The sequence below is a fragment of the Trematosphaeria pertusa genome (genome assembly GCF_010094035.1).
Source record: "Trematosphaeria pertusa strain CBS 122368 unplaced genomic scaffold BU26scaffold_9, whole genome shotgun sequence".
Taxonomy (NCBI): Eukaryota; Fungi; Ascomycota; class Dothideomycetes; order Pleosporales; family Trematosphaeriaceae; genus Trematosphaeria; species Trematosphaeria pertusa.
Genome location: NW_022987220.1, coordinates 409133 through 435830, shown reverse-complemented (window position 1 = coordinate 435830; position 26698 = coordinate 409133). Strand labels below are relative to the sequence as shown.

Sequence of the window (26698 nt, the reverse complement as noted above, 5' to 3'; positions counted from 1 at the left end):
CAACTCCATACCTCTAAAAGCTTTCGAAAAAACGCTAATGTGCCGTCCTTCTCTCCAAAAGCCTGTTCGTCATGGCGCATGCGCCCCCTTCCCCTCTCGAAAAGACACCCGCAACATCGACAAGCGGCTTCCTCCTTCGGTCGGTCTGGTACTGGAAGAGTCAGTCCTGCGCCGCTCCAGATGGCTTACAAAACCCCGTCAGCACCCGCGAACATGAGCCCCAGTACAAGTACGAAAACTGGTCTGAACACCGTCCGTCGCTGCGTGGTGCCAAAAACCCACTCAAGTGCCCCATATGGGGGCGTGCTTCGTCGAGATCCTCAAACACCAGACCAGAACACGTAAAATGTATACACGAACACCCCTCTGAACTGCTCGCCCGCTTCTCTCCACAGCACCGCCACAACCGCGAGTCTAAAACCGCTGATCCGACCAATCATGTAGGATCCTGTGTGCTCTTTTTCTCTAGACAAACACGCTCACGAGTTTTGGCCGTGTGATGCGGTGGAAGGCAGCTTTCAAAAACCCCATGGGTCTGAGGCAACATGGGTTTCTCGGGCTCTGCGCTATCATCTATGGACGAGGCTAATCTACCGTGACGGGAAGTGAAAGTTGGAGACAGGAGATGGCGAGCATCAGTTACGAATGGTGCTGATTGATAGTGCTCTTCATCGTAGATAGAAATATCGAAGGCGTTATCTTAACCTATTCGCCATCTATTTGGACACTTAGTGCCACAGGGATGTAATACACCACCTCTTACAGGTGCTCCAGTCTCTGGGATATCATACACTCCAGCCCTAAGCCTAGTTATTCCGCTTACTCTTTTTCTTCTTCCCTCCGCCTTCATCGCCACTCGCCTTCTTGCCATTCGCATTGATCATCGACGCCCCGTCGCCATTGCCGTCACCCTCTTCCTCCTCCTTGATCAGCAACCTGTTCAGCGCATCGTTGAACTTCTCCAGCTGCGCGATCTCACCGATCTTCACGCGCATATAGTCGAACGCGATGGCGACTTTCATATCTCTTGATCGGACCTTGATGATGCGCTCGTGCTCATGCGTTGAAGATTGGTGGTGGTGGAGGGTTGGAGGTGGGTGTGCACGATTGGAGTGAAGGGCAGATGTCTTATCGGTGCCAGTTGTGGTAGAGGGGTGGACATCCATATTATCAGCTGGAGCATCATCAGCATCCTCGTCTGGCTGGACATCTTCCATTGCCTCGGGGTCGAGGAGCTCGTCTTCCTGTTCGCCGTCCTGCACTGTCTGGAGGACAGGGATCTTTTGGTACCGCTGGCTGAAGTGAGTGAGCACTACCGCCTTCGCACCCATTTGAGCGCCGATGCCCAGCGCTTCTGAAGTTGTTGAATGCTTCTTTGCAATCGCATCGCCTTGTAGCTCATCATCGAAGGTGGCTTCGTGGATCAAGACGGTACTATTGCGGCCGATGTTCGTAAAGTTCTTGCTGGGTCGGCAGTCCCCGGAATACGAAACTTTGAGTGGCTTCACATTCTCCTGATCCGACGGGGAGCGAGGGAAGGTCAGCGAAACAGCCATCGCGCCGTAGCAGTGCGCTACTTTGCATGCCTGAATGTCGGCTAGGCCAAGTATAGCCTCATAATCTTCTTTCTTGATCACATATGCGTTCTGATCCTGCGGATTGCTGCCAATTGTGAGAGTCAGGGCAGAGCCGGAATCTGCACCGCTCTCGACAGGATATATCTCAAGAGGGAGGATGCGGCTGTAGCCAAAGTCTTCGACGGACGAGTATTCTCTCAGCCACTGGATCATCCCTTGGTGGGATATGACGGACAGTCCATAGGTAGAAATATCGGCTGCCAGCGTAGCAGGCTCCGGGCGGTCTTCTGCTGGTACGCCGTTGTGGACGATCTTGTACCAGGTTCGTATCATAGAAGCAGTACCGAGGTGGTGATCCGCATGCAAATGACTGATCCAGATTACCTTTAAATTCTTGATAATCTCAACCAGTTCGTCAGGCTTGAAGACTCTCTGAAGCTGGCCGATTGTATTCTCGCCGCAGTCGAACAGGTAATTTCCAATCCCTGGTACTCTCAGGAGAGTGGCGGAGACATTCCGATATTTGGACGGAAGAGCTGAGCCAGTCCCAAGTGTGATCACTTCTGTATCTGGGCGTGCGAGCAGCTGCCTCCATGCTTGCAAAGACTCTTGATCTTGCGCGACATCCTGTTGTGCTGCCCTTGCGAATTCAATAATCTCCGGATCCATTGCCTTCTTAATCTCGTCGAGGTCTACCAGACGGACAGTTTTGTCTTTCCTCTCAAACTTTGGCATGAGAGAGAAAGTAACACCTCGATCCGCAACGATAGCATTGCTTAAAGAGATTTTCCTCTCTGACGATCCAAGGCCGTACAGGCTGTTTTGCGGGAGCGTAGTATTGTCATGGAAGGGGATGTGGTAGCGCACAGGATCGATCTGGCCGAGACGAGTCGTTTGAGCGGCAACCGAGTCGAGTGCCAACCGATTAGGGCAGTCATCCACGGATGAGATGACATGCTGCACCTTGTCCAGCTTCTGCATGAATTGCTGCAGCATAGGGTGTCCGGAGAGGCCAGGGCCAAGGAGCCAGAAGCAGGCTCCGATTCCCTTCATGACTGATTCCGACTGCAACTCTTCCCGTTGGAATAGCGATTTGAGGTACTCTTCTGAGGGGACGTCCAGAACAGCAAACCCCTGGCCAGGCCGATCCGGACCCATGACCATATCCGGAGTGATCGTCTCGCCCTTCTCGTTTTGTACAGACACGCCATTGCTCAGTCGACCAAAAAGCGGCCCTTGTTTGATACCAAGCTCCTTCGCCCGTTTTACATCAAATGCACCCCGCGCTGAGTGCGTACGCACAATATAAGATATCGACTCTGGGGCGGGCTTGGTGGGCGGAAGAGCAACGACCTTCGCACCTGGCCACGGGGTCCGTGTCAACACCTTGATATCTGGAAGAGGTTCCTTTCCTCCAGGGTGAGGTCCAGAATAAGGCTCGAGACGATGTGTCCGTGGATTCCGAACAAACATTGCAGTCGGCATCTCTACCTCGGAAATGTGTCGCTCGATGAGGGTGTCAAAGTTCCAGTTCGAGTTGTACATGAAATCTAGGACAGCTGTTCGTATTCGGTCGTACCGCATTTCTCTGTCTTCCGGGGTTTCGTTGTCGGGCGCCTGATGCTCCTCGAAATGGTTCGCAAACTTTTCGTAAAACGCCCTTCGCGCCGTCAACGTGTCCTCCTTATGCGCATCCAGATCCTTTCGCGGCGGCGATACAGGGAGAGCCCAGACTTGGATATTGGCATCCTGCCATGTTGGCAGAATATTGCCCTGCTCATTCCTGGTGGGCGGAACGTCCTTATACTCGGTCGCGTTCGTAGGTATCCCCTTCCTGAAGATGTATCTCCTACAAGTTCCCAGTGCATGTTTCAGGTTGGGCGGTCCATAGATATTCAGATTCGGCTTCTGAGGCTCGCCCGCCTTCTTCGTTCCTTTGCCCTTGCGCCACAGTTCCATAGACTGCTCGTAAGACGCCGCCGCCGAGTCAGCCAATGTCAAAGCCATACCGATCAGTCCGCCTGTATTACTCCACTCCATCCTGCCAGTCATGAAAAAATCTTGAACCTTGGTCATCCGGATGCCGGCCTGGTTCATTGCGCGCTGTGTGCCTTCCGCATGGCTGCCAAAGACATAGTGCCGCTTCTGCGTCTGCAGTACAAGCGTCGTGCCCGGTGTATCTGCTGTAGGAGCGGTGACGACCTGGATAGAAGAGCTCATATTGGCCGCCGGAAGAATGATCTGCTTCCTCACGTCGATCCGTCGCACTCGTTTGCTATCGGTGAGGGGTTCGAGAATCGGGTGTCGTAGTGGTGGCCGGCATGGAGGAGGATGCGGGGAGGGTGCAGGCTTCGCTTCGATGGAGCGCTCTTCGGTGGTGCTTTCTGGGACGTAAAGTCGCGGCCGCGCGCCTTCAATCGCGGGGCCTACCGGGCGGTTGGGCGTGTACGTAGTCTTCCTAGGCTCCTTTTCTTGATGCCCGGAAGATAGCTTTTGTAATGTTTTCAGAAGCACGTCCTTGAAAACAGAATGGCAAGCGCGGTTGGTTGTGAAGCTGCGGCAAGAGTGGAGGGGTACGGTCGTAACGGTCGTTAAGCGCCCGGCGGCGGTCAGCGTGGGAGCCAATTTGACGAACTATCAAAGGAGCGACATGAAAGAATATATACAGGCGTGCAAGGGCGCGGGAAGGGCGCAGAAAGGGCGGAATATGAGTCGAACTGTATGCACATTGCAGGCGTCACTTTTCGAATGATCGGCGAAACTTTCCTCCGAACTCGGTCTTGGCATATGTGAGCTTTGGTTGAGAACTCCCAACGCATTTCAGCAACATCGAAAGTGTCAACAACCAGTTCTTCAGTCTACCAGACGTACGCCTCAAACCAAGAGTGAGATATACGAACAGGCGCTGCCGTGGGATCTTTCAATGCTACAGAGCATCACCATCATCACTTAGTTCACCCAGCATTTCAGGACCGCAAATTAATATCGATATCTTCATTCACTACATACGAGTCCGAAGGACATCTTCCAGTAGGCTGGTACAAAACTTCCTTCTCAAGGCCATATACAAGAATAGCTAACCCTTTCCCTAACGCTGACGCCAAACCTGAAGCTGAAGCCTCTTCGGCCAGCTGTAACATAAGAAATCGTTGAGTCATACAGGTCAATCTAAAAGAGAAGGCCTTTTCGGCAAAGTGGCGATGCCAGCCAGAGTAGCGAGTGCTAATGTTCCTACAGTGAGGAGGCCTCGGAAGGCCGAAGCGAATCCCTGGTCGGTGGTGACTGGGAGCCCGAAGCGCTGAGCCTGATGGTCAGGTCTCAGTAGGTTGAGGTTGCCGTAGCATGGGGATGGATCATGAGTCGAGGTGCGACGTGAAAGAAGCTATCCTTTGGTAGACAGCCTCCATGGCGGCACACTGCTTCTCGAAACGCTCCATCAGTTGCTGGTCAGCAGCCTCATCCGAGATGAAGAGCTCGAAGTGGGCAAAGACCTTCTCGGGATTGGCGTCACCGAAGAGGGACTCGTGGTGTTCAACAGGGGCAACAGTGGAGACAGGAGCAGGCGATGAGCGGTAGAGGTCGAACTCCGGGTCCTCATCCTCCTCGACCTCGACCGGAGCAGCCGTGGACTCAACTGGACGCTGGATGACGGGGAAGTCAGGCTTGACCTCCTCCACGGGGGACTCGTCCTCAGCGGCGAAGAAGGCGCTGTGGCCCTTGCCAGAGAGAGCGTCGGTGTCGATAGGGTTAGCGGGACCCTCAGGGACTTCAAGCACAGCGAAGACCTGCGGCTGCTGGTAGTTGAACGAGTTCAAGTTGTTCATGCCCCAGTTGTTGGAGTTGAGGTTGAGCATCGAGATGTCCAGAGGAGTCTCGGGGATGAGAGCCATGCCGATCTGCGGGTTCTCGGGAGCGGACGACATGCCACCGAACTGCTGGTTCTGATAGGCGTTGACCTCCCTGCGGGCCGGAGCCGGAGTGGGAGTGGCAGATGAGGACAAGGCCGGCATGGCAGGCTTAGCCTGGACGTTTTCCTCCCGCGACAGCTCCTCGAGGAATGGAGTGAATGCCTGGTGGCGGAGAAGGCGCTCAATGAAGGCCCTGGAGCGGGCATTCTCCTCCATAAGCGCGCGGTTCTGAGTGCGCAGCTCATTGCACTCGTTCGTCTTCATGGCAACCTCGCCTTCAAGCTGGCCGATGTACTCTGCATTTCGTTAGCAACGGTCATTTGTACGATTTCAGTATACTAACCTTTTCTCCTAGAACGGAACGCGCGAGCGGAAACCTTGTTGCGAAGCTGGCGGCGCTCCTTGGAGCTAAGCTTCTTTCCTTCCTCGGATGCAAGCAGCCTCTCATCTTCATCCATATCCTCCTCGTCCTTCTTAGCGCGAACGATGTGGGGAAGAAGACCCGAGTCGTTTGCAGAAGCAGCCAACGCGCTGTTCTGGCTCTGTTGACGGATCTGGTTGACGACGCGAGCGATCGTCTCCTCAGTGCGCGCATCGCTCAATGGGCTGGAGCTATTCCTGCTGTGCTGTCGTTGCTGGCTGGCCTGGTTCTGTCGCTGTTGAGCCTGCTGCTGCTGTCGTTGCTGCTGAGCTTGTTGCTGAGCCTTCGCCAAGGCAGCCTGTTGCTGGTGCATACCAGGCCACACCCTGACGTTCTGCACCTCCTCTTGCGTAATGGCACTAGGGTCCACGAAATCATCTGACTGCGACGCGTCGTTCGTGGGGAAGAAATAGGCGGGCTGCGACATCGACACGTCCATGTCCATTCCGATTCCACTGTTCCAACCAGCACCCATCATCGACGATTCGCCCATCAAGCTCATCTCATCCAAGCCAGTGGATGAGAACATGGAGTAGCCCGTGTTGTACGAGGGGTTGATGCCGGCGATGGAGCCGGACGGCAGTCCGGTCTGCTGCTTAAATCGCTCATACTCATGGCTGGGTTTCGCAGGCGTCTGGAGGTCCTCGCCGTCGAGCGCGGTGTTGGTCGGGCTGGTGATGGTCGATGCAGCGTTGGACGGCTGTCGCGACACTGCAGAGGGCGTGGGCGAGGGAAGTTGGCTAAAGTCGAAGAAAGACTCCGTGTCGGGATCCATACACTGGTTGGTAAACGACGGCGGCATTGTCATCGCAGATTGCACGGCGGTAGCCATCGAGAATGGTGCCTGGCGACGATCCTGGGGGGAGCGGGTGCGAAAGGTGGACTGAAGAGGGCACCTCAGGCGTCAAGATGTTGTAGTTGCGAGGTGTTCGTGTTGGAGGATGGCCTGGGTGACAGGACAGGCTAGGCGTCTAAAAGTCGTCGTCAGCTCGCTTCTTTTCCCGGCTGATCCGCCGCCGTGGCTTAGCCTCGTCTCCTCACCTCTTGTCGTCTTGCGTGCTTTCCTTGGAACTGTCTCTTTGCGATGGAAGTTGATGAAGATGTGGCGAGAGAGTGTCGTTAAGTGTCGCGGTGAGAGTGAGCGAGAGGACTGAGGGCCAGAGGAGAGATGGACGGGCGCAGGAGGCCTTTACCTGGGTCGGGGCCGGAGTGAAACGCCTCTGGTCTGAGGCAGTGTCCATTCCAAAAATGGCTCGAGTGGCTGCCCGCCCTAGCGCGTCGGACAATCCACCTATTGCGGCCTCCCCTGATCGCCTCGTACAATTGTAGGGCCGAACGCCTTATGGAATGCAATTGAACGGTAATTTATTTGCTCCGTGTAATTCATGCTGCTTCATTCATGCCTCATACCCCTCCCGAAGAACACCCATCCTCCTCCATCTCCACTGTTCTTGCTGTTGACCTTCATCCCCAAGCCGAGTCCGAATGCCAATGGTTGGCAGACATCATGACAGCAGCGACCCAAGGAGTGGCTCGTTAGGCACGAGATGCAGCTGCAGGCGTGCGTAATCGCTCAGGTCGGCCACTCGAACCCCCCGACGGCCGGCTTCTTTGTGCGACGGGCAAGCCAACCACAACCACCACACAAGGGAGGCTGTGCAGGTTGGACAGACCTCTTGAGGAACAGCTTGCGAAGGCTAACGTGATTCGTCCGTGAAGCCTGCTTTCTACCTTCTCTTCGAGTTTCCAGCTGAAGGCTTGCGGACGTTGCTGTGCAGTGCTTGTTTCTTGTTCGGGCGATTCTTCGCGGCATCGCGCAGGTTCTGCCGGGGCGCAAGGAATGAAGAGAATCGTCATGGCGGATGGGCCCGCAGGTTTGCTCCTTCTCACATCATGTTTGCAGGCTGCGCAAACAAGATTCCAGTTGTTCTGATGTTAGAATCATCAGCCGGTGCTGTACACACACCGTACTCGCAGCAACTCGGACGTAAGGCGGGGACCCTCCGCCATCACATCACCACCCATGGGCCACAGCACTGCTGAGTCTCTCCACCATCCGAACGTATCACCACCACCACCCGTACTCTTCTTCATTTCTTACCTCATCCCCTCTCTCCTGATACCCTCATCGTCTAAATCCAGTAATTCCGTTACACAAGCCCGCACCAGTCGCGAATCCCCTCATCCCCATGCTCCCGTTGGCTGCCATGTGTCGGAGCGCTTGAAACGCGCTGTGTGGAGCCGCTGAGGCCAGACGTCTGTCAACCTCCTGTCCCGGCGATTCAGTGCCATGGAAAGTGCCGCTGAAGCCTTCACCTTGTTCGCGCTGCACCAGTGAGGACGGGTACCAAAGGCGCCCATGGCGCGCGCCTGCTCCGTACATGGCGAACCATGGATCGCTGGCCTCGAGATGTCGAACCAGGCGACTCCCGAAGCCGGCCCGAAGACGTCTGGAGGCTCGAAGATCTACCGGCGTGGTGCCGAATAGATGGCGAATAGGAGGGTCCGCTTCATGCGCGAGCGAGAACGAGAGCGATGAAGAGCCTCAACGCTGCGCTGCGCCACGAGTAAATCGTCAACGTTCAGCTCCAAAGACCATGCAGAGCCCCGCAGTTCTCTGCAGCCTTTATTGATCCTTATGCAAGGGGTGGGTATTGGAATTATCGAAGGCAGGTTGGAGCGAGGGCGAGCGTTGGATCCAAGCCTCCCAGGTTACCTCTTTGGGCAGTATGATTCCCGATAGGGAATACGAGCGGTTGCTCTACGCCACGATCGCAGATGAGATTCCGGACTTGGGACGTCCTTGGTAGGCAGAAACGGCTCTTAGCTAACATCTACGCCTCCTTTCTGTATTGGATTACCTATCATCCTGCTGTTTGCCTGCAACAACAAGCCGTCTACTCCGTAGAATCGTCCCGGTTTGCACCGACTCTGGCACCGACTCGGTCGAGCACAACTACCTTTGGTGATAATGAGCTGCGCCTGGATTCCCCTGAACGCGTCGTCAATCTCCATCGCCCCGCCCCAACCTACTCGGACACTAAACAATTACAGGTAGTCCTCCCATCGTCTTTGCATGCAAAGAAGTGTCCGCCGATAGATTTTAGTCTTCGATCGGCCACAAAAAGATTGCTTCCGGATTCGAAACGGCGAATTCTAGTGCACTAAATTAATCGGCGGGATCCCTCCGCACACCATGGACATGAAAACTCTACGCGCTCCGACGACCCCGTGACTGGTCCCGATGCGGGCCCGAGGGAGGAATGCACGGTACATCTTTCCCAAACATTGCGACAGAAGCCCAAAAGGAGAACACCACGGAGCAAAGACCATCTCCTCAAGAACAGTGTATCTAATACGCCGTATTCTACAAGCTACTCAAGCATCGCCCTCCTTCGCAGATCCAATTAAACCCATCTGGCCAGCGCATTGCATAAGCTCCACCACCCCCACGGAACATGCCGCACCCAACTCCCACCACGCATGAACATCACCAGCCGCTTCGAGAAGCAGCCTCCGAAAACCCCTATCTCTTAACCTTGCAGCAGCCCTATCCAGGTCCTCTCCACCTGACTTCGGGCTTCCGCACGGTCTCGGCTTGCCCCAGCAGCACGCACTCACGATACCAGCATCCATCCATCCCGACTACCGAACGCATACACACACACACCGCGCCACACCGACGCTGATGTGGCATCCCCATGTGGCGTGAACCGAGTGAGTGTCTTATCGGACCTTTTCGACCGCCTCGTGCGCGCGGCAAATATGCGGCATCATGATATCAAAGCCAGTATATCCCAAAGCGGATGTTTCCCCAAATACCCGTGCAGATTCTGGACGAAGGGGGTACGTATGTTCAGCTGAGCAAGGTACAGTAGCTACTTCTCTCTACAGGAGCGCACGAGTAGTATGGGTGGGTAGAGCTGATTGAATGCTCACTACACAACTGGGCATCTAGATATTGGTGATTCGTGAAGAGTACTACTGACTGAGTATTACGATACCGTCCTGCCCTCCTTAACGATTGATACACCCCGCAGTACCTACAGCGAGCGATGTTTCGCAGCCTTCCAGAAGCTCATGCGCGACCGTGCCGACCTCCCTCGGGCGGGCACATCCCCAGACGTCTCAGGTCCTACCGTAATCCTTGCTACTCAAACGGTATCGCGGACTCGCAATTGGTCTGCAGGGACTGGAGTGTATGAGGAGGCTTCTAAATGTCAAACTACACAGAGATGCGGCATTTACAGAGCAGAATCTACATGGAGCATGCGCCTGCCTCGATGCGATCGGAGATCGCGGAGCCTACAACGGGATGTCGCGAATGGTGCCGTTGTCCTCAGGCTTCTATTGCTGCCGCGGGTCAGGCTCCGGCGCGTCAGAGAGATAGCTCACGTGCTGCGCGTTGACGAACTCCTCGTCGTCGATTGCTTGTTGCGCTTCCATCTCTTGCGCTTCTCCCTTCTGTGTCGCGTCCAGCATCTCCGCAGCTCCCTCAGCTGCGCTCTGCTCGCTCATCGCTGCTTCGATGTTCGCGGGCCGCCTCCGCAAATACTCTCCAGCGAGTGTCTCCTCCAACCCACCACCCAACTCCCTCACCACAGCAAAGAAGGCCCTCTGCCCCGGCATCCCGCCCGTAACCCCGCCCTTCGCAACACCCTCACCCATCTGCACATCTCTGACCACAAGCCTCGCCCGCTCCCAGTCTCCGGCTTCGGCTAGCGCACGTACAACGGCTGTCAGCGCTCGCCAGCCAGGCAGCTTGCCGTGCGCAGACATGCGCGTCAGAACGCTCATCATCTTGCCCACCTCGCCGTGGATGGCATATCCTTCGATGACGCGGTCGAACAGGATTTTGTCGGTGGGTGCGCGTGGTGGGCCGAAGATTTGCATGAGGAGGGAGTCCACGGCTTGGATATCCGGAGGATCTTGCTGGAAATAGTGCGTTGCGAGGCTGGTGTAGATATGCGGGCTCACGACGAGGTTTCTTGACCGCATATGGTCCATGACAGCCCTCACTGCGGTGAAGTTACCGTACTGCTTGAGCAGTCGGTCAATGGTTGAGGAATAGACATAAGTGTTGAGTTTGAGCCCGCCGGATTCGAGCTCAGAGAAGAGTTTAAGGATACGATCGGCTTGCTCGGTATTAGAGAGGTCGTCGAACTTCTGATTGTCGAAGGCAGCGCGGATGAGCATGGTATGCGTCGCGAGGTCGCCTTCGAGACCTTCCTTCTCCATCTGACGAAGGAGCTTGAAGGTCGTGGGGTAGTCACCAGCGTTGAGATACAGCTGGATGAGGATGTTGTATGTGCGTGCATCGGGCTTAATATCGAAGTTGCCAGCCCACTGCAGGACCTTGTGCGTGAAGTCGACCTTCCGCGGGAATCGCAAGCCTTGTTCAGGTATCTGGACCAGAGCGGAAATAGCGCCATTGATCACTTCGATCGAGGGCTTTGTGAAGCTGTTAACAAGCTTGGTATTTGATGGAACCTTCTTAGCGCCTTTGCCTCGCTTTTGTGGGTGCTTGATAACTTTCTCCGCTGAGAGCCATTTCTTGCCCATTTCGTCCAAAGCGTTGAAGGCTCTAGCAATCTGTCGAAGGGTGATCAGGCCATGAATTCTTGTCGTCCAGGCGTAGTTGTCGGGCTCTGAACCTGATCGGAGCATCCTCTCCCACACGGCGTCCATGCCATTAAGATCCTTTGCCTTCACGCAACCCTCGAGCATTGCGACCCAAGTCCGCATACCAGGCTTGACGCCATGCGCAATCATGTGATTCCACACTGCCACGGCTTGTTCTGATTGGTAGAGAGACATAAATCCCGACAGAAACGCGTTATAGATGAGAGGCGGGATAGCCGTACTGTGGTCCGTGGATTTATACGCCGTAGTGACTTCTTCCCACAGCTTTCCCAGCTTCCCGGCATGGGACTGTGATAAGACGGCTCGCGCAATTCGCTTGAGGTAAAATTCTTCGAGGTTCGAGGTTTTTTCGGCCTCAGATAGTTCTTGTTCAGACGAGTGTGTCCCAGATTGCATGCCCACCAGTTTCATAGCCTGAACAGGGGCCGAGTTGATCTGATCTATGACCAGTTTCCTGAAATCATCCGGAAGAGCTTTGAAATCAACGGAGACTTCAGTGTGCTTGAAAACAGTGTTGATATTAGAACCGGCCAGAAGGTGTGTGATGAGCCCAATGAAAGGTGCGCTCTGTTCGCGCAACGAATCCGGTACTTTCATTGAACTTTGGTTGACCCCTTCAAATACATTGAAAAGAACAATGGCAGAGAACTGCAGAGCAGGACCGCCTAGCATCTCTGGGTGGTAGTTCTGCAACCGCCTTCCAAAGTTTGTTTGGCTATAGAAGCCGCTCAGCGACCGGCCATCCGGTATGCTGTTCCATTCAGAGCTCAGTGATTCCAGAGAGACTTCTTGTTGTCCTTTGCACTGAAAGAATAATCGCCACAGAGCTAGCAGCTCGACCAGTATCGATTCAGCGTCTCGTGTTCGGCTCGCCGCACCGGATGTCGACCATAGGAATTGATTCGTCACATGAGTGATCGCTTTTATCCACATCTCCGGACGCGCTATGCCTAGCTGCTCGTATCTGAAGAGCACAGCAGTTGGGCTAGCCAGCACATCGCTTCCCTTGCAAAACTCGGTCGCGATGGCCGCAGACAACTGCGAAAAGATTTTGACACCATTTAGTAAGCGGACGTCGTTGAATGATGGGTTGGTAAAGGCCGGACAGTCCCTTGACGTGTAAATCTGGAGAAACAGCCTCCAGGCCTGCTTCAAGTCCCGGCTCTTTAGGTGTCGGTCAATGGCCAGCGCATATGACGGACTTGACGTCTCCAGTGTCGACTCATCTGCGCCATCGGAGCCAGCCTGCATAGCGCCTCCATTCTGTTGCTCTGGTGGTCCATTGTGCGTTGGCTCTGCATTCGCCGTATGCCTCGAATAGCGCCCGGGTCGAACGCGGTCCCCATTCACGGGAAAGGGCACTCTAGGCGTCATTTGCCCTTCGCTTTGCGCTATGCTTCCTTCGGTACGTGTGTCTTTGGATGGATCTTGAGGCGCGGGATCGGGCTGGGCCTGCGCATCGCGGAGGGAAATGAAGGAGGCTTTCGGTTGCCATTGAGGGTTCCGAGCAAATACGGTGCGCTTTAGAAGACGACCTCTGCACTGGCGGCAGACGTATGAGCTCATCATAACGCCCAAAGGTGCCAGAGTCAGAAGGCTCGGAGCTTAACGGCTGGTTAGAAGAGATCGAACGACGTCTGGAGAACGGTTGTCTGCTTACGAGGGTCTTTGTGTTAGAGAGGGCGTGCGAGACACCGACACCATCCAATTAAAGTCGGCATTCGCAGCTGCTCGATGAGCTCGCTGAGGGTTGAGTTCGCGATCCTCCTCGTACCTAGCTTTGTCGCGTTATGGCGCTAGCCAAAACAAAGTATAGCGGCAGCCTCAATGCTTCTTTTCCGATCCCACGTGGATCCCTGCAGTGTGACGCATGAACTGCGACTCCCGACTTTCTTTTATATCTGGACGCCAACAACCATTGACGCCCGGCTAATCTATCTATCCTTCTATACATTGCATACGATCGTTCTTGAGCACCATGACGACATTGATACCCCGGAAACCGTACACGGAAGACGAGCTCGCGCGGCTTTATCCCCAGGAGCTCGAGCTACAACTTGTGCAGATTGTAAGATAGCATTGCTTTTCATCTCATTCTACCGCCGGAAATAGAATTAGAGAATTATATCTGATTGTTGCTCGCAGCTACTTCGACATGGTCAGTTACGTCCGGATCCCTGAATGGGATCATGCAGGTTAATCAAAGCATGCAGGCGAGCGAAGCCCTGTGTCACCTCGTTTTCAGAATGTAAGGGACTTGCTCCAAACACTTCTATGATAGGATAGCTGACTCTGGCTTCAGGCAGGCCTTCGACCTTGTAAGTGCCCTTGAAACCGCAGGAAGAATGGCTTTAACTCGCCCATAAGACTGGCCATATTGTAATTCAGCAAGACAGATCACAAGCGTGGTTATGGCAACTACGGACTGGGCAAAATGGGACCAACTGAAATACCGACGTCGACTCGAAACATTTGGCATGGATGACGGACCTGGTCAATCCATCCTCAATCCCCATCCCATATTACCCTTCTAACTCATTGCCAGTAATCGCATCGGGGCCAAACGGAGAATTCGACGCTATTTGGTATGCCCCTATACCAGGCCTTCCATTAAGCGACTAACATCCCATCCCCAGCCAACCCGGCGAGCTCACAGACAAAGGCCGAGAAACAACCCTCGCCCTCGGCCAGCGCCTCCGCCATCTCTACGTCGACCAGCTGCGCTTCATGCCGCGCCTCATCGCCGACAGCGACATGATCTACCTCCGAGCCACCCCACTCCCCCGCGCTCTAGAGTCCGTCCAGCAAGCATTCTGGGGACTCTACCCGCCCAGCGCGCGGACCGCTGATTTCCCAACCCCAACCATCATCACCAGGACGCCGGCGGACGAGACGCTGTATCCCAATGACGGCAACTGCAGGCGCTTCGCACACATCAGCCGTGCATTCGCCCAGCGCGCTGCTGAGCGCTGGAACGACACCGAGGATATGCAGTACCTCAGTAAGCTCTTCTCCAAATGGATGCCAGGCAATGGTAAAGTGGCTGTCGACGCTCACCCCAGGCTATCCGGGATCATGGACACGATCAACAGCACCGACGCGCACGGCGCAGAAACCAAACTCCCAAAAGAATTCTACGACCCGAAGGCGCGCGCCATCATCGACAAAATTGGCGTGGAAGAATGGTACGCCGGCTACGCCGAATCATCCGAGTACCGCATGCTCGGCATCGGCGCGCTAATGGGCGACATCTCCGCGCGAATAATCGGCAGCGTAGAGCGCAACGGCAACGACGGGCTCATCGAGATCGGCGGCGACGACGGCGACCTGGGCCACGGCCGCGGCGGCGAGACAGACATAAAGTTCGCGCTCTCCGGCTGCCACGACACCACGCTCGCCGCCATCCTGACCAGCCTGGGCGCCTTCGACGGCGAGACCTGGCCCCCGTTCACCAGCCACATCGCTGTCGAGCTGTTCCGCAGGAAAGCCTGGACGGCGCCCTCGACCGCGGCGTCGCGGACCTCCGCGTCCGACGAGCAGTGGAAGAAGCAAAACGACGCGAAGGCGCAGAGCTGGTGGCAGGCGCTCTTCTCTGGCAGCGCGAAGAACGCCGTCGAAAGAAGCCCGCCGGGGGCCGAAGGCATCGCGCGCAAGTCGCTGACCCAGCTTACGGACAAGCAGCGGCAGCAGCTGAAGGAGTACTACGTGCGCATCCGGTACAACGACAAGGTTATGCAGGTGCCGGGCTGCAAGGCGGCGGGCAAGCATTTGGACGGCGATACGACGTTCTGCACGCTGGTGAGTAAAAGAAAAAGGGCGTAGATGTATATGATGAACAAACAGGGACTAATATGTGGTGGTGCAGGAAGCGTTCAAGGCGATTGTGGACAAGTACGTCCCGAAGAACTGGAAGCACGCGTGTGCTTCGAATGTGGATGCGCCGTCGTTTCCGGAGAAGCCGGAGCCAGCGGGGTATGAGTAGGATGGGAGAATGGAGTGGCTGGAGTACATACGGGTTTTAAAGTACATAGCAAATAGGTCAAATGGCGCATGTTGATGGTTACAACGATACTTAGCTTAGCGTGGCGTTGCGCAGTCTTCCTAGAGTCTATCAATATTATAATCCCTCAGCTGCCCAGGTGGCAACTCTACTTTCAAGCGCCGCCATGCTTCACGACATCTCGAAACGTATGCTCGCGTGGCAACAGCCGCATCATTATCTCAATGCTACACCACATTGCAGCACGAACATCGCAACGGCGCGCCTGTATTCCGAAAAGCACTCATCAATTTTTGCTATTCTGCACATCTCCTAGTCTCGCAAATACCATGAGCCGCCTCAAAATTCCATCATAGAGGCTGAAGACCGAATTTCCATGCCGAGAGCATAACCGACTTTCTCGTATCATAAAGCCGATATGTGGGAAATGTATGTATGAAGAGGCAGAAAAGGGGGTTAGGAAAGAAGGCAGTCTAGAGCTGAGAGTCGCCAGAAATGAAAAGAACCATGGGAAAATGAAGGAAATATTTGTAGGGGGGAAGACCAGAGTCCCTAGGGTGCAACCGCGAGTCAGGGTCGTCTAGTTACCCAACGATCAGAGAACAGAGATCGACGTAGAGATTCCCTGAGGAATTGTCAGTCTTGTGAAATAGGTCAAGAGGAGCCAGGCCGACTACCTTTTAGAGAGGCTCGAAAGGGGGCACGGAGGCGTTGGGGGCCTCAGTGGTGTTGTGTTGGAAGATAGCGACGTCGACACTGCACATATCAGCTTGATGCCTTTGAACCAACCACGAGCACCGACTTACACTTTGTTTTGCTTGTATCCCATCGTCTTGAGGTACCCAGCCTCCCTGAACTGAAACTTCTTCAAGAAGGGCTTCAACCACTTCATGTCTTCACTGCCCTGTTCGACCGGGACGGACATATTGATGGTCTTGACAACGCGACTAGACCCGTGCTTGAGGTACTCGCCTCGGTTGAGCCATTTGTAGCCACTCCTCGCGGGATAGCCGGTGTTGACCATCTCGAGAAGTCGGTCGAGGAGGCACTTAGCTATTCCTTTCCGTGTATAGGCAGGGTGAACGTATAGTTCGAGCTCGAAGGTGAACCGATACATACTCCCTTTGTCGCAGAAGTCATCGATGTAGGCGAAACCAATGATGCGCTCCGAGACGTGGCCAAATGTCTGACCCCCTGAGTGCTGATTCTTCCTGTCAATGGCGACAATGTATGGGAGTCCTTCGTCCGTAATAGTCCTGATGCGGTCGTGGATATGTTGGGGCCCGCGTGGCCTAAATTCGGGAGCGCTAATAGACTCAGTCACGTAATGGTTGTAGATATCCTGCGTCCTGGTTAGCTGGCACGCGCTATCCAAGGAATACATTTTCCCACTCCTGCCATGTACATACCCTGATTCCTTTCGTATCTGCCGCTACCACTGGGCGCAAGTAGACGTTCACGTCCGTCTGGATGCGGCGGTCAGGCATCTGAACAACCGGAAGGGGCGACGGGGGGATTGGCCGGTTCTGTCTGAGATGAGCCTTTCGCTGCTTATTCTGTTTCTCGCGTTCGATCCTGTAGAGCATCTGAGTAGCGTTCAATTTAACACCCGCCATCTGGTTTTCTTCGTCGGCCTCGTCAATCTTGGCCTCGGGCACTTGGTGCGGTTGAAGGAAGCAGCTGTTACCCTCGCCCGGATATGCCTCCCAGAACGGTCGCGACTCGGTAAGATCGATGTCGCTGAGCGGGGGCGGCGCACGAGACGGCAATGCACGCCAGAACTGCTGGGGAGCATCTCCCTCAATCTGAACCGGGACCCAGGACCGCGGAGCCAATTCCTTGGTGATGTATCTGTCCGCAACCACCTCACCGTCTTTCAAAACGAACTCGCCTTCGACCTTGTAGCCCAGGTAGTCAGACGAAGCTAACTCATTCGTCAAATCTACCGTGCAGCTCTTGTCCTGGCGATTCATCCACGTCTCTATGCCCGCGCCAAAGTGTCGGTCGGTGAAGCCCTTCCGAGCGCTCCATGTCTCGGGTGGCGGCAGCCAGTCGCCGTTCCAATCCATTAGCTTCTTGACGTCATAATCCGGGTCGCCGTTGCTATTGGACTTGAAGCTGACACCTCCATCGCTCCCTTCATCAATCGGTTGGGCCTTCAGATCCCGAGTCTTGGGCCACTTGTATGGTGTGGGCTTTCCGACCCGGGCTGGCCATCGCGGATTCTGCCGATTGGGGACTTGAGCAAGTGAGTGCGACTTAGGTGGGTCCCATCCCACCCAGCCGTCATCTGCCTGCTTGTCGACAGGCGTGGATGGTGGAGACGGCGGGGATTTTGGCCTATGGTCGGCAGCCTGACTGCGGATTCTGTTAGCTTCACCTGGCAACGATCAAAAGGTGAGGCAGGGGGCTGAATAGACTTACGAAGATGACTGTGCCTGCACTGGGCTCTTGCCTTCTGACTTGGTACCGTTGGTGTCCGTACCGGCAGCTCCGGGCTTGCTGGCTTGAGCAGAACTCGCTCCTTGAGACTTGGCACCATTCGAACCACTTGCGACCGCGCTGGGCTCGTTCGGCTTCGGTGTGGTCGCCTTCTTGCGCAAATGCGGGGGCACGTACGCGCTCGGGAGAGCCATTGCGGTCATTTTCGCACCTGCTTTCGGCTTGCGTCGACGATGCTTCGGGAGAGGAGTGGGTTTCTGTCGAGTTTTCTCGTTGGGGTTTGAGTGAACAGAAGCTGGAGGCGATGGCTCGGCAGGTGCAGGTGAGTCGTTCTGGTGAAGCGAGGCAGGCGCGCAACCACGTGGGTCGGGGCCTACTTCGGCAATAGGCGGCACAATGGCCTCCTCCTGATGACGCTTATTGTCCTTGCCAGCTATTGTGCTATTGGCGAGCGCATAGTCGGACGCGGGTTCCAGTTTCTGCCACTTGCGGTTCTTTGAAGGGCGCTGCCTGCCAGAGTTCTATTGTCTATCAGCGACGGTGCGGGCCTAAGATTCGGAGCGTTGAGGAAAGGAGAGGAGAAGAAAGATGGGGAGTGAAGCTGTTTGGAAAGTTGAGGGGTAGAAGGGTGACAAGCGGGGCGTAAGAGGCGGCGTGCGAGCGGAGTGATTGATGCAGATCAAAGAAGCGGCCCGCCGCGCTATCACTTACGGTCAGAATGTCGAAATCCTGCTTCTGCTGCCATGTCATGGTATCGACCTTTTCGCCCGTAGGTGCAGGCGCTATTGGTTGCGGGAGGTCCACGATAGGGCTTGCGGTTGAGGTGTAGAGTGCATCGCGGGGAACGCGAGCGAAGTGGGCCATGATGTGAAGTCGGAGTCTACGGAAAGCTCCCGAGGACAACTGGCGCGTCGTCTCTGGTGGGCTTGGAAGGAAAGTGGGAGTGTGGGAGTGTGGGACGGAAGGAGCGGTCTGATGGGGTAGAAGTCTGGGTAAAAGTCAGTGCAACTCCGCTTACCTGTCGAGCGGTCAAACCTCACCTGGGCAGCATGTCGACCCACAAGTGAAGCTAGACGCATTCGGGTCCTGAAGAGCGACATCCAGTATGGGGTCTGGCATTTCAACTGACAATAAGAGTTCGGACTTTGTATTCCTATCCCAGCCGCAGGGAGATGTAGACACATAGATTTTCAGTAGACAATATCCAAGCATGGTCATACTTGAGCCCATCGCAAGCAGTAACCCCTAGCACCTTCTTTGAATGTTGATATTCTGGGACTAGTAGTCGCCCGACTGGTTGGCAGCCCCGTCCGCCGGCCCGTAGGTATAGCGAATTTGAGGAACTATGCGGGTCCAGCTCCCGAGCTGTCTGGAGCTCTAGAAAGAGCGTTGTCGTTGCGGCACCCTGCGTAGCGCATGCGTAAGATTTAGTGACCATACCACACCCGCCTACAAAGGGGCATCAGCGTTGCATATGGGGCATACGGCCAATACGCTTTCGCTCTGATTGGTCAGATCTGCTTACGTACTACATTAGCCACTTGCGCCACTGTGCCATATGCTTCGCGCCTGGCCCTTGGAGCAATGCGAACAACCACAACTCCACTACAAGATGTTATCGATACTACGGAAAGCGAGATTAAAAGATAAGGAGATGAGGATACTCATGCTGTGTGTCTCCTCTTGCGCCTTTGGAAGCACATCCGGCTAATGGATGAGCAGCGGTTTGGACAATGCGGGAAAGACAACTATCGTGAAAAGGATCATGAACGAAGATGTAAACAGCGTCAGTCCGACGCTTGGATTCATCATCAAGACTATCGAATATGACGGGTTCGTGGTGAGGGTATTCATGATTGAAAAAAAGAAGCTAACGTATAAAGGTACAAGCTGAATATCTGTACGTACTGCGCGTTTAGGCAACTGACTGCATGCTGACTGCTTAGGGGACGTGGGCGGCCAGAAGACGCTGCGGACATATTGGAAGAACTACTTCGAGAAGACGGACACTCTTATCTGGGTCGTTGATGCCACGGACCGCGAGCGGATCGACGATTGTCGCCATGAGCTCGAAGGGCTTCTGCAGGAAGAGGTGTGTGTAGCTCGAACGATGTCGTGGGGACCACCGGCTGATAATTTGTAGCGTCTCATGGGAGCAAGCTTGCTGGTGTTCAAGAACAAGAGCGACGTGCCGGGCGCCATGACGGAGGACGACGTTCGCAGGGTGAGTTGTGGGTGTGTTGACGAGTGCGCCCGATGTCATGCCGGCTAACAGCGCTCAGGGCCTTCGGCTGGACTCGATCAAGACGCACAAGTGGACCATCATGGCCTGCAGCGCGATGACGGGCATGAACCTGCAAGAGGGGCTCCAGTGGGTGGTGCAAGACGCCAAAGCGCGACTTTTCTTGTACTAAGTCATGCGCGAGGTGGAAGCCCTCGAGGTTAGGTGGTGCTGTTCCGCGGCTGCAAGGGGCAGCTGGACCTTAGCAAGCTAAAAATGGAAAGCGCGACCTAGTTACTGTGTACAGTACAAGCGCGCCAACAGTGGAGACAGCATGTGAAGTTTGAAAACACAAACAAGACCTCAATTGCAGCCATTGCCATCCCCTAGTGTGTGCCCTCCACGCCTCCCCCCGTTTTGCAGCGCGTGCTCGAGTTTATTATCCGCGTCGATCCTGCGTTTCAGCAATCTTGAAACTCCCGGGGTCCTGGGCGGCCAAGCATGAGGTAACCGAAAGTCGAGTAACATAACGTCCGTGTGTTTGGAGGGTAGCTCCAGTCTTTCCAAGATTACATTCACCTGCGGTGCTTCACCCTCGCGCGCTGCTGTGTTGTCCCGCGTCCTGGCGTGTTTACCGTCCACATGGCCGAGGAGCTGGACCCCAAGGAGTGGCTGCAGCGCGTGCAGCAGCTAAAGGATCAGCGCGACGAGCAGGACGCTGAGCGGGTCAAGAAGCTGGAGGAAGAACTAATCCAGGGCCGGAGCGAGAGACTAGCCCGACGAGCAGGTATGCTGCCCTGTTTGTGCCCCATCATTTGACAACCTCTGACCGACCCAGAACGCGCGCGTTCGCTCTCTCCCGACAAGCCTTCCACACCGCAATCGCTACGCTCCGGAGCCGGCACGCCTCGAAATATACAGGAAAAGGCTGCGGACACGCCTACGCCGGTCATGGAGCCGCCCTCGCAGCAAGCGGCACGAGAAGACTCGCTTCAACGCCTGACGGGCTCGCCTGCACAGGCCCTCGAGGACGATGAGCCGAAAAAGCCTGCACCCAGCGCTGCCGCGTTGGGGCGCTCTGGCACGCTCTCGTGGCAGCGAAGGCCGCAATCAGGCAGCATACGACGGCCAATTTCGGTCACAGCATCCTCGGCTGACAAAATCGTTGCTAGCTCGCCGCATGAGACCCCCGAGCCTTCCTCTCCCGAATCGGCCGTTTCGCGCAATCAGATAGCACAATCGCTGGGGGCAAAAGATCCCTCATGGTTCAGACAGACACCGGACCGAGGGGTTGGTTCAGCGGCATTCAGGCGGAACCAGGAGGAAAATACCTCCGAGGCGGGCTCAGCGTCTGGGAGGAGACAGCTTCCGGGCATGTCGCGAGAGTCCACAGCGGAGCCAGAGGCGGCGAGCCCACCTCCGGAGAGCGTCCTCTCAAGCGGCTCTGTCCGCGGAAGTGCTGCATGGAGCAACCGCTTCTCGTCCAATACATCTTTGTCTGGGGGTGATGCTGAGACGGCTGGCAAAGCCAAGTCGCCGCTGCCCGTTCTGGAATCGCAAAAGTTTGCTCCTCCATCGGAACAAGTGTCCTCAATCGATGGCGGGGATCGTCCAGGCTCCGCGCGGGGTCTCGCAATGTCACCGACCCAAGGGCGGATATCCCCTGAACGCACTGAGCGTCCTGTATCCCCAACCAAGGGCATGGGCGGCTTTGTGCAAAGCGCGATGCTTAAGCGCAGCGACAGCGTAAATAAGAGATGGAGCGCGCAGGTACCTCAGAGTCCGAGCAGACAGAACTCCACCTTGAGCAACCGGGGGAGCACGTATGGTGCGCCATCAAAGGCAGATTCAAGGCCCAGCAGCCTCAGTCGAGATAACTCGATGGAGCCTTCTTCGCGTCCCGGCTCTAGCTCCAGCAACCTCACAATCACTAAGGATGCTACCGACGGCATACAGAAAGGAGAGTTCGCCAAGCCTCCACTTCCGCATCACAGCCGAAGCAAGTCTGTTGCATCGACATTCAGCGAGGACAATCGACAGCAAGACGAGACTTCTCCGCCAAGTCCATCGAAGCGATGGAGTCCTACGAAATCGAGTTGGTTGGAGCGCGCGCTGAATAAACCAGAGTCTCCAAAGCCGAAACAACCGCCTCCACAGCAGCCCGCTTGGATGTCTGAGATCAATCGCATTAAACAGCAACGTGGCAGTGTTGATCTGGCCAAGGGAAGCCCTCTGCATAGCCCGCCGGCAGATCCCGCAAGCTCTGGGAGATCATCACCAATCAAGGACGTCCAGCTGAAGCCCGTGAGTCTCCGCAAGTCTGATTCTCCAAAGAAGGAAGAGCCTACCGAGCCCGAGAAAGATCTAAAGCCGTTGCAACCGTTGCCGAAAGCGAAACCCGTGCTATCTCCAAAACCATCAGTTGCTGCCAAAAGCGAAGCGGAACAAGTAAAAGACTCACCATCCTCGAAAGAGGATCGTGAAGACTCTAAAGAGGTCCCTATCACAACCGAACCGAAGCCAAAACCATCTACCCTCCGTGCTTCGAAGGAGTCACCGCTTGCTTCGCCCGCAGCAAAACCTAAGCCGGATACTCCACCCAAGAAGGATTTTCGCGCCAATCTCAAGTCACGTCAGAACGTATCAGATGCTACAAAGCAGGACGTGGTTCCAGAATTCCAGAGCGTCTTCGGAAAGCTCAAACGGACCGAGACGAAGAACTATGTTGCTCCAGATACCCTCAAGGATAACATTCTCCGTGGGAAGCAAGGATTGAACTTCACTGGAGGTCCAAAGCCTTCTGTTCGCCGCGATGAGTTCAAGGAAAGCTTGATAAGCCAGAAGGCAGCGATGCTAGCCAAGGCTCAAGAGACGGGGTCTGTTGTGCACAAGAAGACAGGTAGCTCGTCCCAGCAATCCGCCACTCCTGAAGCAATTGCTATAAGGAAAAATCTTGGCCGATCAGACAGCATGCCGAAGCCTCCACCCCCGAAGGAGAAGGAAGCTACACCCGAAGCGCTCGCCCGGCAACAGAGCCTTCGAACGAGTAAACCCGTAGTACCGGAGAAACACAGCCAAGCTACGTCACCGTTGGTGTCAAAGGAGCCTATTAGGTCTAGCAAGCTTGCGGATCGATTCAATCCTGCTCTTGCCGGTATACTTGCGCGAGGCCCACCTACCGTAGCTAATAGTTCAGCTACAGCAAGTTCAAGCGCAAGTGAAACGACCTCCAAACCTGCAGAAGAGAAGCCAGGACCAGGTCCGGAACTATCACACATGACGAAGGGAAGAGCTCGAGGGCCAAAGAGGCGAGCACCAGGCGCAAAGCAGGCCGCATCCAAAGCAGAGACAGCTCCCCGTGAGGTCGCCCCAGAAAAGGTGACTCCAGTTGCCGCTATTCCGTTGGTCAAAGCCGAGCATATTCTTACAAGTTCTGAACCTTCTAACGAAACCCTAGAGGAACTTCCAGTGGCGAGGACACCAGCGAGGGAGTCGCTCAAGGAGAAACCTGCAATGCCAGCGAAGTCGCCGGATCTAACTAGGAAGCTCGAGAAATCACCGTCCCCAGAGCTCCCCAAAAAGCCCGCATCATTAGAGCTCGACCGAAGGGTTTCGGCAGGACTAAATATCGCACCGAAAAAGTCCTCCATACCAGATCCCGTAGAAGCGCCCAGGCCGTCACCATTACAGTCCAACAAAGTCTCCTCGTCGCAGTCATCAAGACCATTACCCACCCCTTCTGCTAAACCGGAGCCGCAAGCCCTTAAAGAAATTTCCGCACCGAACACTGAAGTCTCCCCAGCGAAGCGTGAGCCTTCTCCGGAAAAGCCGGCGTTCTCCGTGAAAAGCGCCACGGCGTTGTGGGGCCGACAGTCCGCCTCCTCATCGCCTGCCCCGACAAGGACTAGGTCGCCGATCAAACTGCCCACGAAGGCTGACGAAGAAACCGCCCTGGAGAACGCGGGCCTTGTCCGAGCAGCCGAACAAACTGAGACACCGCAGCCAAGGCCTCAAGCACCAAAACCCAAGCCCATTGGTCTCGGGCTAGGGAGCCTGGGAAGCTTGGGTGGGCTTGTGGCCTCTAGATCAAGGGAGTCAAGCCCGCCCAAGCCTCATTCAGCAAAGCCATTCCCTATCTCTCCACCGGCGAGCGGTGATAGGCCTCAATCTGAGCCCTTCAAAGCGTCACCCATGCCCGAGAAAGCCGAAGGCATCTTCTCGGAGTTCTTTGACGAAGCTCCCGTTACCTCAGGCGAACTTCCAGAGAACATTGACACAACCCATATCCTGAAGAATCCACCGATAGACTTGGGTCCCTCAGGAAAGATTAGGACGCTTCGTAAGCAGATCCACGAGGTAACAGGTGATGGAAAGCTGTCGGCCCTTCCTATGCAAGAGGAACATGTCCTATTCCAGGACTCCATGTATCTCTGCACCCACATTTTCGGAGACTCAAAGGGCGCGAGGACAACCGAAGTCTATCTCTGGTCCGGTAACGGTGTCGCAGAACCAACATTAGAGGACGTCCAGGTTTTCGCGCGAAATTACGCAAAGCAAAATCAAGGGAAGGTTGTGGGGATGCGACAAGGCAAGGAAACGCCCAACTTCTTCGAAGCCCTTGGTGGCATTGTCATCACAAGACGCGGATCGCGCCCAGCCCTGAAGGAGTACATGCTTTGCGGACGTAGACATCTGGGTCACATCGCTTTTGACGAAGTCGATTTCTCCTTGAAGAGTCTCTGCTCAGGATATGCATACATCATTTCTACCGAGGCAGGAAAGGTATATCTCTGGAAAGGTCGCGGATGCTCAGCGGAAGAGCTGTCGGGCGCCCGTCTGATGGGAATGGATCTCGCTCCCACTGGCGACTTTACCGAGATTGACGAAGGCTCTGAGCCCCCAGAGCTGTTCAATATCTTCCCTCCCCAGGAAGGAAAAGGCCCTGCGATTCCCCGCTCAGCAGACCATTGGCGCTACAAAGCCACGGCCGACCGGTATCGAACGCGGTTGTTCAAAATCGAGCAGCAGCAATCTTCCGGATGGGGCCAGAGCCTGCAGGTGAGCTCATTCTTTGCCCCGCTGCTGCGCCGCCCCTCGTGGCAGTCGTTGACTGGAGACAAACCCGCTGAACGGCCACAGACGCCCAGTACGCCCAAATCCCCGCTTCCACCCGGAATGACGACCAAGGTCGTGGAGATTATGCCCTTCTGTCAGCGGGATCTGGAGCCTGAGTACATCTATGTGCTGGATGCCTTCTTTGAAATATACATGTAAGTCTTTGGTCATCCGGTGATATGACCTAACTAATATTATGCAGCATTGTTGGCTCGCTTTCACGCACCCAAGCTCATGCATTCTCCACAGCGCTCATGTTCGCCCAAGACTACGGCATCCTCGCCGTTTCCGAAGAAGACCGACCATTCATGCCAGTCACCACGATTGTTCTCGAAGGTGTGCCTAGGGACATGAAAGCAGTGTTCCGCTTCTGGGACGATTCAATCATACCGGCAGCTGGGCTGATGCGCGGCAAGCTTGGCCGCGGCAAGAGCTTGAGGATTGTTGGCTTGGAGAAGGCTATCGAAGCTACGAGACGTTGAGCGTTCTTCCCTTGAGTATCTGGTTTCTTGGTTGGGCCGACATGCATACTATGGTATGAAACGGGCATGTTGAAACGAAATCGATGTTCTCTATGTGGTGATAATGATGGGGACGACCTTTGTGCTTCTTGGATGTATTATCGATTGATTTGTTGGTGTTTCTGTGGTGTACACTATAGGCACAGGTAGTGGAGGCGCTGGCGCATTGGGTAGTCGATTTTTGGGTACATGGTTTCCTGCTCCTATGGGGCATTCAAAATATGTCGACGTCAATGCATCGAATGGCACCTACACTAATTTCTTCTTTCTCTTCTCGACTTTTCTAGTCCGTATGACAAGCTTCGGGTGGTCGGCGAGGCCGCGTGGGTACATGATGGAGCTATGTCCGGTACGCCGGCCCGTATTCATTTACCCTCATTTACAGTCGGGAAGCTAGCGCTACCAGCACGAGCAATGAAGAGAAGGTTATGACGCCATGTCACAGGGCCGTTTTGCACCGTTTTGGATGCGGAGCGCGTCTCGGTGGATGTTCCCCACGGGGTCTGAGGTAACACCCGGTGGGTGTCGCGCATCGACACGAGGCTGACGATGTGGTTTTCCTCGCTTCTTCCATTCAGTTATGAGGTGCACTCGCAATGGCTGTCTACGGCGTTCTTCGTATTCTATTTCGCTCTTCTATTCAACGTTCGTTTCATATTTTCCTGACCTTAATCGCTTACCAGCATTCAGATAAGACAGACGGGTGGTGACCGCACGAAACTCTGGAGCCGACGGTATATTAACTCGGCTCATCGCCCAACGGCCACATATTAATTCTTTCTCACTTTCATGCGCTGCGACGCCCTCCAGCCTATCGAGCAATGCTTTTACCAAGCACGGCCGCTCTAGT

The 26698-nt window shown here is 55.2% G+C and overlaps 8 protein-coding genes across 8 annotated transcripts; 3 read left to right on the top strand and 5 right to left on the bottom strand.

Annotated features, from left to right (window-relative positions):
• Positions 1 to 527: 527 nt before the first annotated feature.
• BU26DRAFT_520420 (ribonuclease Z mitochondrial precursor) lies at positions 528 to 4270 on the bottom strand. The gene has a single exon (XM_033829287.1). It carries the CDS (start codon positions 3795 to 3797, stop codon positions 807 to 809), a length of 2991 nt encoding a protein of 996 aa, XP_033682164.1. The 5' UTR covers positions 3798 to 4270; the 3' UTR covers positions 528 to 806.
• A 386-nt stretch (positions 4271 to 4656) lies between these two features.
• On the bottom strand, positions 4657 to 7031 carry BU26DRAFT_520419 (uncharacterized protein). Its single transcript, XM_033829286.1, has 3 exons — positions 6948 to 7031; positions 5829 to 6877; positions 4657 to 5781 (listed from the first exon to the last, which is right to left on the bottom strand). Exons 2-3 carry the CDS (start codon positions 6706 to 6708, stop codon positions 4931 to 4933), a joined length of 1731 nt encoding a protein of 576 aa, XP_033682163.1. The 5' UTR covers positions 6709 to 6877; positions 6948 to 7031; the 3' UTR covers positions 4657 to 4930.
• Positions 7032 to 7442: 411 nt separating this feature from the next.
• Positions 7443 to 8289, bottom strand: BU26DRAFT_506445 (uncharacterized protein; the record flags this gene model as incomplete). Its single annotated transcript, XM_033826911.1, has 2 exons — positions 7443 to 7810; positions 8073 to 8289. 2 exons carry the CDS (start codon positions 8287 to 8289, stop codon positions 7443 to 7445), a joined length of 585 nt encoding a protein of 194 aa, XP_033682162.1.
• A 1515-nt stretch (positions 8290 to 9804) lies between these two features.
• BU26DRAFT_606177 (uncharacterized protein) lies at positions 9805 to 13310 on the bottom strand. Its single transcript, XM_033835641.1, has 2 exons — positions 13210 to 13310; positions 9805 to 13153 (listed from the first exon to the last, which is right to left on the bottom strand). The coding sequence occupies exon 2, from the start codon at positions 13116 to 13118 to the stop codon at positions 10254 to 10256; it is 2865 nt and encodes a 954-aa protein (XP_033682161.1). The 5' UTR covers positions 13119 to 13153; positions 13210 to 13310; the 3' UTR covers positions 9805 to 10253.
• Positions 13311 to 13407: 97 nt separating this feature from the next.
• BU26DRAFT_459311 (phosphoglycerate mutase-like protein) lies at positions 13408 to 15691 on the top strand. The gene is made up of 8 exons (XM_033825003.1): positions 13408 to 13617; positions 13695 to 13707; positions 13763 to 13797; positions 13852 to 13867; positions 13917 to 14042; positions 14095 to 14134; positions 14186 to 15347; positions 15415 to 15691. Exons 1-8 carry the CDS (start codon positions 13528 to 13530, stop codon positions 15529 to 15531), a joined length of 1599 nt encoding a protein of 532 aa, XP_033682160.1. The 5' UTR covers positions 13408 to 13527; the 3' UTR covers positions 15532 to 15691.
• Positions 15692 to 16229: 538 nt separating this feature from the next.
• Positions 16230 to 18855, bottom strand: BU26DRAFT_506442 (uncharacterized protein; the record flags this gene model as incomplete). Its single annotated transcript, XM_033826910.1, has 5 exons — positions 16230 to 16305; positions 16356 to 16891; positions 16959 to 17907; positions 17974 to 18512; positions 18703 to 18855. The coding sequence occupies 5 exons, from the start codon at positions 18853 to 18855 to the stop codon at positions 16230 to 16232; spliced, it is 2253 nt and encodes a 750-aa protein (XP_033682159.1).
• Positions 18856 to 19586: 731 nt separating this feature from the next.
• On the top strand, positions 19587 to 20563 carry BU26DRAFT_520412 (ADP-ribosylation factor). Its single transcript, XM_033829285.1, has 6 exons — positions 19587 to 19662; positions 19714 to 19824; positions 19875 to 19891; positions 19938 to 20083; positions 20135 to 20215; positions 20274 to 20563. The coding sequence occupies exons 1-6, from the start codon at positions 19604 to 19606 to the stop codon at positions 20403 to 20405; spliced, it is 546 nt and encodes a 181-aa protein (XP_033682158.1). The 5' UTR covers positions 19587 to 19603; the 3' UTR covers positions 20406 to 20563.
• A 228-nt stretch (positions 20564 to 20791) lies between these two features.
• BU26DRAFT_520409 (uncharacterized protein) lies at positions 20792 to 26097 on the top strand. The gene is made up of 3 exons (XM_033829284.1): positions 20792 to 20999; positions 21051 to 25482; positions 25530 to 26097. Exons 1-3 carry the CDS (start codon positions 20855 to 20857, stop codon positions 25807 to 25809), a joined length of 4857 nt encoding a protein of 1618 aa, XP_033682157.1. The 5' UTR covers positions 20792 to 20854; the 3' UTR covers positions 25810 to 26097.
• The last annotated feature ends 601 nt before the right edge of the window (positions 26098 to 26698 follow it).

Coding starts and splice junctions, on each gene's coding strand:
- BU26DRAFT_459311 (XM_033825003.1), top strand. CDS start 13,528: ATGACGACATTGATACCCCGGAAACCGTACACGGAAGACGAGCTCGCG. Junction 14,043..14,094: donor TGGCATGGATGACGGACCTG/GTCAATCCATCC, acceptor ACTCATTGCCAG/TAATCGCATCGGGGCCAAAC. Junction 15,348..15,414: donor ATACGACGTTCTGCACGCTG/GTGAGTAAAAGA, acceptor GTGGTGGTGCAG/GAAGCGTTCAAGGCGATTGT.
- BU26DRAFT_520409 (XM_033829284.1), top strand. CDS start 20,855: ATGGCCGAGGAGCTGGACCCCAAGGAGTGGCTGCAGCGCGTGCAGCAG. Junction 21,000..21,050: donor GAGACTAGCCCGACGAGCAG/GTATGCTGCCCT, acceptor TGACCGACCCAG/AACGCGCGCGTTCGCTCTCT. Junction 25,483..25,529: donor GCCTTCTTTGAAATATACAT/GTAAGTCTTTGG, acceptor AATATTATGCAG/CATTGTTGGCTCGCTTTCAC.
- BU26DRAFT_606177 (XM_033835641.1), bottom strand. CDS start 13,118: ATGATGAGCTCATACGTCTGCCGCCAGTGCAGAGGTCGTCTTCTAAAG.
- BU26DRAFT_520412 (XM_033829285.1), top strand. CDS start 19,604: ATGTTATCGATACTACGGAAAGCGAGATTAAAAGATAAGGAGATGAGG. Junction 19,663..19,713: donor GAGATGAGGATACTCATGCT/GTGTGTCTCCTC, acceptor ATGGATGAGCAG/CGGTTTGGACAATGCGGGAA. Junction 20,216..20,273: donor CGGAGGACGACGTTCGCAGG/GTGAGTTGTGGG, acceptor AACAGCGCTCAG/GGCCTTCGGCTGGACTCGAT.
- BU26DRAFT_520420 (XM_033829287.1), bottom strand. CDS start 3,797: ATGAGCTCTTCTATCCAGGTCGTCACCGCTCCTACAGCAGATACACCG.
- BU26DRAFT_520419 (XM_033829286.1), bottom strand. CDS start 6,708: ATGCCGCCGTCGTTTACCAACCAGTGTATGGATCCCGACACGGAGTCT. Junction 5,782..5,828: donor GTTCCGTTCTAGGAGAAAAG/GTTAGTATACTG, acceptor AACGAAATGCAG/AGTACATCGGCCAGCTTGAA.